Here is a 9738-nt window from a genome sequence, read left to right as displayed (position 1 = left end):
CAAAAGTATTTTTCTGTTCTATAACACAAAATAGATAAGTATACGAAGTTTGAAAGTCTTTCGGTACCAAAAACACTACGTAAAACATTAATGAAAAATGTGGCCCCCGTTTTAAAAAAGATCCGGCCAGTCGATTAGATCGACCCAGTATACAACTGGTACTTAATTTACGACCCTAAAAGGATGAAAGGCAAGGTCAACCTTGGGGGAATTTGAAACGAAATACCGCTAAGCATTTCGCCTGGCGTGCTAACGTTTCTGCCAGCTCGCAGCCTTTTTGTTATAAAAATATTATTAGATGCAATAAGATGTTTAATCTTTTCACTTTTCATGTTTATTAATTTTTCATTTTTTTCTTTTGTTTTATTGAGGGTTAAACAATTTTTTTAGTTGGGGGAGATAACCCAATTTTTTAATGGTGGGGGGAGCGAGGAGATAACCAAAAAGTACAGGGAAGCCCTACAGGCAATATCAGAAATGTACTAGCTAGATGGCGTCGAAGAGGAACATAAACGACCACAACGCCGTTTGAAGGCAAATATTTTTTCTTTATTTTAACGTTAAGGGAAATAACTCTGAATAATATCATTCCCTGCTACCATGAGAACCAACGTTATTTCTTCATTATGAACAAGTCTGAAAGTTGTGTCAACAGAGAGAGGTTACAATTAGATGAAATCTCCAAGCGGTTTAAATGCGCAAGTCTCTGACATCCAAGTGGCTAAAATGTGTCAGCAGAAGGGGACACAGGAGTCATGACCTGGATGCAGCTTGGCTTGCGTGGGGCTTTCTTCTCTGAAGACCTGCTGTTCAGCTCTGTTCCTACCCCTACCACCATCAACAGGACGAGAATTTTGAATTAACTTATGCCCAGTAGTTTATCAATAGGATGAAGTGTCAAGGTAAAAAATGTAATACCCAACACCAGTGTAGGACTATGGCCTGTTAGTCCTGAAGTTCCCATCTGTTTGTTTTTAAGCAAGTCTACCATTCATCGCTGGCTTGCCAGCCCTGCCGCAACTTCACCACATTACTCGTTTTTGCATTGAAGAGTTTTTCTCAAGAACACAACACATTGCCTAGTCCAAGTATTTGAACCATAATCTTACCAACACCCTAACTGCTAATCCACGCACGTCCACCAAACGTCAAGGTATTTAATTAGAATTTGACTACATGTCAACAAACATGAAAATAATTTTAAAAAATTAGTTCCCGTTTCATGCAAAAATTCATCATTTCAAAAAAATAAGAGTTAATTAGAAAATGAAAAATTAAATCACATATGACAATGAATAGGGAATATATCAACAAATGACATGTTGATGTACAGTCTAAGTGGGGCAACTAATGAATAGCTAAAAACAACATGTCCTACAGGAAACATTTGGTGGATTTTAGTTGTTTACATAATAAGCCTTGCAATACAATAACCTTCAATGGGTTTACTTTTCAGAGCACCAATGGAAGAAGTGGACCACAAGGGGGACTGCATTGAAAAATAAACCTCATCTGGTCATATTCCAGGAGAATATCTTGGTCAGCCAATGAGCTTTTCAGCTGACCCTTGTAAAGAATAATTTATTGAACAACTGCTGACACAATAAAGCAATCAATGATATTTCAGAATTATGCTACATACCAAGGAACTACTAAAACATCTTGAATAGTGCACCCATCATGTATAGCTTTAAAAATACTCATCACACATCATCTCTGTCATCCTAATTTTAATATACATTTTTCAATGCTACCTTGGATTTAATGGGACAGATCTACTGTACTGAATAAGACTGCAACTATGGCTCTGTAATTAAAGTTGCTTTAGAATCATTTAGTTCCAAGTTCAATTTCAATGTGTAGCACATTGGCCAAGTACTGTCTACCATAACTTCAGGCTGGTCAATATCATGTGAGTAGAATTTTGTAAACAGAAACTGTATAACCCATTATTGCTTCTTCTCAATCCTAACTTATCTTGTCTATGAGGCCTGAAATTTGATCTCACAACTGCTTTCTTTACTTCAAGTACTTTTCATTGTTAGCTCATTGCACCTCTTTTCCCAACAGATATAAACATATGCCAGTGCCTTTTTTTCCCCTTAGTACACCATGCTCACCTAGTATTCATTCTACCTTTCATAGAAGTTCCTGTTGTCTGTTTAACAGACTATATTTAACCTGTTTCTCTAATCCTCAAAGATCTTCCATGCCCAGTTCCACGTCTTCCCACCATGCAGCGTTATATTTCTTACAACTGATTCATAGTCACAGTCCATATCCATAAAATGCAAACATACTCTCATTAACAATTGTCAACTTCTTATCATCAAACACTGAGTCCTTTTCTCTACTGGTATTCTTCATTATGCCTCATCTTCCAGACTGAACTGAATATGCTTCCTAATACTTTATCATTAATGTTATGCTTTTCCATTGTCAGAGCTGGGTTAAGCAATAAACAAAATAAGCAATATGCTTAGGACACCAGAGAAAGGAACACTACAAAGTATTTTCGAAGGCCAGATTGCAAATGACAATAATTTAAAAAAATTGTACACAATTAGTATTTTCCTATCTGTTGTCCTAGTTATAAGTAAATAATTTGCATACATATAATTTGTGTAGTCACGGCTGTGTGGTAAGATGCTTACTTCCCAACCACATAGTTCCAGGTTCAATCCCACTGTGTGGCACCTTGGGCAAGTACCTTCTACTATAGGTGTGTTTAAGAATGTTTTTCTTAGGAAATGGTAGTACAATATATTCATAAAGTGAGTGGATTTGGTAAACATCATCATCATTTAACGTCTGCTTTCCATGCTGGCATAGGTTGGACGGTTTGACTGAGGACTGGTGAGCCAGAGGCTGCACCAAGCTCAATCTGATTTGGCTAAGTTTCTACAGCTGGATGCCCTTCCTAATGCCAACCACTCCAGGAGTGTAGTTGGTGCTCTTACGTGTCACCGGCACAAGGGACAGTCAGGCGGTTCAGGCAATGACCATGCTCAAAAGGTGTTTTTACATGCTACCTGCACGGGAGCCAGTCCGGCGGCACTGTCGAATGTTGTATTTGCCCCTGGTCATTACTTGATAACTGATACTGGTGTGTTTAAATCCTTGTAACTTAGTGGTTCAGCAAAAGAGACTGATAGAATAAGTACTAGGCTCACAAAGAATAAGTGCTGGGATCAATTTCTTCAACTAAATCCCTTTAAGGTTTAAAGTTGACTGTGGCAGAATTTGAACTCAAAACATAAAACTGGAAGAAATGCCACTAGATCATCTGATGCTCTAATGATTCTGCTCAGCTCTGATTTTGGGAGAAGGCCAGTAATTTGAGGGGAGGGTGAAGTGAATTACATTGACTCCAATACTTGACTGGAACTTATTTTATTGACTCATAAGTGATAAAAGGCAAAGTTGATCCTGGCAGAATTTGAACTTAGAACATAATGAGTCAGAAGAAATACTGCTAGGTATTTTGTCCAACACTAATGATTCTGCCAATTTGTTGCTTTAATTAGCATTGCCATACCTGAACAGTCAAAATTTAAGGTACCTCCACTGACAATTACCATGCTCCTCTGTAGCTCTACCCAACATACCTTTGATGTTAAATATATAATTTTTGTAAGTAATAGAGGTGGAGATTCCAGACTTTCAGAGAATTTTTAAAATTCTTCCCAGATTCAAATTTTGACATCAAAACATGTCCTGGAAACTACGGACGTATCACAACCCTAGCCTTAATAATACTAATCCTAATAATAATAATTCAAATTTTGGCACAAGGCCAGAAATTTGGAGGAAGGGCAAGTCAAGTTATATCAACCCCAGTTCCCAACTGGTACTTATTCTATCGACTCTGAAAGAATTCATTTCAGTCAATCTCAGAAGAATTTGAAATCAGAATGTAGTTGGAAGAAATACAGCTAAGTAATTTTTCCAGTGCAGTTTCTGCCAGCTCACCACAATAATAATAATAGTTTCAAATTCTGACACAAGGCCAGCAATTTCAGTGGGGGTGAGAAGTCATTACAATGACCCCAGTGCTCAACTGGCACTTATTTTATTAACCCTGAAAGGATGAAAGGCAAAGTTGACCTTGGCGCAATTTGAACTCAAAATGTAAAGATGGACGAAATGCTGCTAAGCATTTTTTTTTTGGCACAGTAAGGATTCTGCCAGCTTGCCACAATAATAATAGTAATAATAATCCTTTCCACTATAGGCACTAAGCCTGGATTTTTTGTGGGGAGGGGGACAATCAATTACATCAACCCCAGTACTTGACTGGTACTTAAAGGATGAAAGGCAAAGTCAACCTCAGCAGGATTTGAACTCAGAACATAGTGAAAGGCGAAATACCACTAAGCAGTTTGTCCAGCACGCCAGCAATTCTACCAGCTCGCTGCCTTGATAATAATAATAATAATAATAATCCTTTCTACCATAGACACAAAACCTGAAATATTGCAGGAGGGAACTCATCGATTACATTAACCCCAGTGTTTCATTGGTACTTAATTTATTGACCTCAAGAGGATGAAATGCAAAGGCGACCTCAGTGGAATTTGAACTCAGAATGTAAAGACAAATGAAATGTCGCTAAGCATTTTGCCTGGCATGCTAACAATTCTGCCAGCTCACTGCTTTCAATAATAATAACAATAATAATAATAATAATAATAATGGTTTCAAATTTTGCCACAAGGGCAGCAATTTCGGGGGTGGGGTGAGTCGATTACGTCGACCCCCCAATGTTCAACTGGTACTTATTTTATTGAGACCACAAGGATGAAAGGCAAAGTTGACATCAGTGGAATTTGAACTCAGAACGTAATGACAGACGAAATGCCACAAAGCATTTTGCCTGGCATGCTAACGATTCTGCCAGTTCACTGCTTTCAATAATAATAATAATAATCCTTTCTGCTAAAGGCACAAGGCCTGAAATTTTGAGGGAGGAAACTAGTCGATTACATCAATCCCAGTGTTTCACTGATACTAAATTTATCGACCCCAAAGGGTGAAAGGCAAAGTCGACCTCGGCGGAATTTGAACTCAAAACGTAAAGACGGACGAAAAGCCGCTGAGCATTTTGCCCGGCGCGCTAACGATTCTGCCAGATAACAGCTTTCAATAATAATAATAATAATCTTTTCTACTTTAGGCACAAAGCCCGAAATTTTGGGGAAGGGGGCCAATCGATTAGATCGACCCCAGTACGCAACTGGTACTTAATTTATCGATCCCGAAAGGAAGAAAGGCAAAGTCAACCTCGGCGGAATTTGAACTCAGAACGTAAAAAACGGACGAAAAGCCGCTAAGCATTTTGACCGGCGTGCTAACGATTCTGCCAGCTAACAGCCTTCAAGAAGAAGAAGAAAGAGGAGGAGGAAGAGGAGGAGAAGAAGAATCATTATAATTATTTTCTTAACTACTAACGGTTAACAAAAACATAACAATTTGTTAATTAAATACCAATCCACATAAAGAACTTCGTGTGCTATTGGTTGAGGATTGGAATCGAGCACTGGATTTCACTGGATTAAAATTTACAGCAAACAACCAATTCATTCGTTATAGCAACAACAAAGATAAAAGCTGTTAACGGCCTTAAAAGTATTTTTCAAAGAGAGACCCCCGCTAGACTCCACTTTAAAAAACACTCGTGTAAAGTGTGCTGCAGCATCATTAACAAGTCCCTGCTCTGTCTTATCAGTAATTCAACAACTGGTGTTTACATGTGATACAAGCCAACGAAGGTGCCTCAACTCAGTTGCTCGACCTGCTAGAAATAGCAACTGCATATGCTTTATCAAACTGCAATTTTTTTTTAAAGCAACATCACATAGGATAGTGTAGTCTCTGGTAGCCAAACTGTTGTGATGGTCACGACTGGAATACTTTTAATCATAGATGTGTTCAATCGGGGTTAACTGAGGTTAAACGACTACGACTACAAGTGATACGCCCACCTAACCTTCAAAAGAATAAATGAAATTTATAGATTTCATAGTCTGAAATAATTGTTTATATTTCTGATTGGCAGCGCTAAACATTGTATATTGAATAGGAAGTGCATGGTTTTGTGCGTGCGTGTGTTTAGATGCCAGATTGAAAATAACTTTTTAGAAAGGTAAAAATTAAAACCTACAAAAGCAATGTTATGAAAAGATAAGAAAAAAACAGATAAACTTATTTTAATTATAGAATTTTGATGATTTTTTTTTCTCTCGCCGCATTTTGGGAGTGCAACAGTATTTTTCTTCTTCGAAGTCGAGTGAAAGATAAAGTTCTTAAATAACTAATAACAGCTCTTACAAGGAGTGGGGAAAAGGTAGTACTAAGATAGTAATTTCAGCAAGTGCCGTAATTACATTTTCATTTTTATTTTATTTATTCATTTACTTATTTATTTTCGAGTTAAATCGCTTGCAAAGAAGTAAACGATATGCCCAGAATAATTTATAGATTTTTTTTTTCCATACTAGAAGGGAAACACCATTACACATGCACAGTATTGTTTATAATAACATATAAGCAGGTCTTACTCGGAAGAGAGGTCCTTCGTCTCTTTTTATTTTACTCGTCCACTCTTTGCGAAGTTTTTCATCTTTTGGGAAACTGTGGAAGGAAAGTATTTTATCGTGGTCGTAGCGTGCATCGTTTTTACACATAGGTACACAACAATGATGAGCCATGTTCGCTTGCTTCAGCGGCCTCGATTTCATCATTGACACTTGCACGGAAAACTACGGACTTTTACGGATATAACAGGTATAAGGATTTTCAAGATATCATTACTGAACAGAAATTCATTCATTTTATTTTGTTTTGTTTGTATTTTTTCTTTAAATTTCTTTTTTAATCTGTTCTTAATAGACTTGAAAATACAGTTTATGAAAATAAATAAAAAGATGAATTTACAATTCAAACTAATGTAAAACGAGAGAAGGTAACTATATTTTTTTAAAAATGTAAACGATTATGTAATGATAACTAATTCCAATGTTCATGCTTAAATTTAGTACCACAAATTATAATTTCTATTTTAATTCAACCTAGAGATTTCACTTCTTTAAGGTTTAGCTGTCTTTGAAAATGTAAAATGGAATGCTGAGAAAAGTTCTTTATGCAGACGACATTTTCAGGGGAAAAAAAATGAAAAGATTTTGATTGATGAACATAAAAGGAATTTTAAATAAGATGAATAAAAAAAAAAAAATTGTTTATGGTTTAATTTTAATCATATTTCATTTTATTTGTTTACCCGCAGCTTTTTTTCTGTTTTTGTTCTCTTTTTCTTTCTTTATTTACCCTTCCACCATACAAACAATTTAGAAGAGGAAGTGAATTGCCTTTAAACGTCTCAGCCTACGGAGGTGGTAGGAGACCGAATAATTCAGTAAGATAAGAGTTGTTGATTTTCAGTTTGAGTTGTAAACGGTATGAAAGAACACAATCGCAGAGAGAGATTCTAGAATGGAATGAAATGTCCCTACTGTTTGTGTTTAAATGTTAGTCCAACCGATTAATTGGTGGGTCGAGAATTAGTGTGCCATTGATATGCTTCTTCAACAAACTAAATAGTAAGATATAATATGCTAGAGATTAACTAATAAATATGTTAATTCTGAAGCTATGGTGAAGAAGTGTATAATTAAATTTACTGTTGCGAATTGCTGATTAGTCTTTGACTTATGTTTCGATTCAGTGTCGGTAAACATATCTGATTGCTTGGATTTGCCGAGGAGATCTAATAATATTGAAATATATCCAGAGTTGTTATCGTACTGCCAAAAATCAGATTCACTTCTCAAGATATTCTATCTTTAATTAATTTTTATTCCGTGTTTATCTCCTCTGTCTTTTCTTATTAAGGTATGGATTTTCTCTTCATTGCGAATGTAATTTTAATCAAAGATTTTACAAACCAATTAAAAAAGCCTTTCGAAGCTTGATTAAATGGGTGCCGAATAATTGATAGCGCCGCTTGTCTTTCCAAGTACTAAAACCAAATCCATCTAAAGTTTTTGAGAAAATCATTTACTTATACATAAACATTACAATAGTTACAATAGTTTCTTGCTGGATGTTGTATCGCTGATTACCAGTAGTGAGTAACGTATGTTTGACCAAGATTTAGAAAGCTACATCTTCGTGTTGGCTAGCAGAAGGAAAGTTCTGTATTCATTGTAAACGAAATGATTCTTTGATACTAAGGTCGGTCAACTGACCAAGAATCCTGTTCGTCTGTCTTCTCTACAATGATTGTGTCGCGCTTCTACTTTTATGACCACATTTTGTGGGGAAACCATGGAATTTCCTATTGATCATACGATTGCAGCTGAAATAATATCGGTCAGAATTCAGGACGAGTCACCTGAAATACTGTGACTTATTTCTCGTTACTGAGCTTCAGCCGTTTCAAATCTAAGCCCCAAGGTCAGTATGCTTATGGACCCCTTCGATTCCTATTTTACACAGCTAGACCCCCACCCCCTAGCCATTTGATGTTTTAAAAGTTCCTGTTATATCTTATAATTAAATATTGGTTTCAAATTTTGGCAAAAGGCCAGCAACTTTGGGGAAAAGGGTATGTCGATTACATCGACCTCAGTATTCGACAGGTACTTGGTTAACCACATCCGGAAGTATAAAAGGTAAAATCGACCTCGGCAGAATTTCAACTCAGTACATAATGACGGACGAAATGTCGCTAAGCATTTTTACACGGCGTGCTTAGATTCTGTCGGCTCCACGCCTTAATTATATAATTAAATATTATTAGGAACTATATTTTTTTTAAAAACCAAAAAACTTCAAACAATATAATGATTTTGATGAAAGGTTAGGGGCTTCAGATCAACAGAGGTATTTAAGCAGACAACAGGGTCATTCTTACAATGGTGCGAAATCATGTCACCAACAATTAACATGTGGCCAGGAAGAAGCTTCAACCCGACCGCTCTGCCTCCTAGAAATAACAGCCAAATTTCCCTCAAATCCAATCGGGTTTTGAGACATAGTAGTTTGTTTTCAGGCTGACATGTTCTCCATATAAGTATTAATAAACAAACTCTAATGAACAGTTGCAGACAGGATCGGACAAAAGTTTGGAATGTTATGAATTGAACAAAAAGTTTGCGAGCACGTAACAGGCAACAAATCATCCTGAATATAATAAACCAATAAGTGAAAAATATTTATAGACTTTCAGTAACTGGTTTTCTTTTGTTTCCTAAATTGCCTACACTATTTAAAATATGGTTCAAGTGGTTAGAACAATACAAACAATCCTCTCATTTTACCACAAGATTTTATGTACAAACTTGACAATACTGTAATCCCCTGAAGTAGTCTAAAATTTGTCATCACGTTTTTTTTTATGTGTGTGTGGTGGTGGGGAGACTGTTAAGTAATATAAATTCTCTAAGTGGTTGTTTCTAAGTTTCGTTCAATTTCAGAGAAACAATTGGTATGGGTGTTGAATTCACTCTACAGAGTTCAAACATTTATGAATACACAATGATGCCCATAACTTCCATAATTCATTGTTAAATTAATTTTATATTAACATGCTGATTTTGCAATTAAAATATCAGCGAGGAAATGTTCTTTTGCAGAAATAATTAAATAATTTTAGATCGCAATAATGATATTAAAAAAAAAGAGATAGAAAGGAAAATGAGTTGGTGTCTTAGATATTTTGAATAAGATTATCAGAGT

The 9738-nt window shown here is 36.0% G+C and overlaps 1 protein-coding gene and 1 long non-coding RNA gene across 4 annotated transcripts in view; one reads left to right on the top strand and one right to left on the bottom strand.

Moving 5' to 3' along the window:
- The window catches only part of LOC106877355 (THAP domain-containing protein 2), a 40200-nt gene that overhangs the window by 9122 nt on the left and 21340 nt on the right, over window positions 1-9738 (bottom strand). The window contains exon 1 of one of the 3 annotated variants that reach the window (XM_014926241.2): window positions 6561-6760. The exons of the other annotated variants lie outside the window; for them this stretch is intronic. Coding sequence (XP_014781727.1) covers window positions 6561-6743 — 183 coding nt within the window. The 5' untranslated portion in view covers window positions 6744-6760. Of the gene's footprint in view, window positions 1-6560; window positions 6761-9738 lie in introns of those variants that run through there. 3 annotated transcript variants of the gene reach the window in all.
- LOC106877356 (uncharacterized) lies at window positions 6692-7255 on the top strand. The gene is made up of 2 exons (XR_008263926.1): window positions 6692-6786; window positions 6892-7255. It is a non-coding gene; the product is annotated as an uncharacterized LOC106877356 (long non-coding RNA).

Source organism: Octopus bimaculoides, chromosome 4 (assembly GCF_001194135.2).
Source record: "Octopus bimaculoides isolate UCB-OBI-ISO-001 chromosome 4, ASM119413v2, whole genome shotgun sequence".
NCBI classification, from domain to species: domain Eukaryota; kingdom Metazoa; phylum Mollusca; class Cephalopoda; order Octopoda; family Octopodidae; genus Octopus; species Octopus bimaculoides.
Note: the sequence above shows the minus strand (reverse complement) of the source record. Positions and strands in the feature narration are given on the sequence as shown.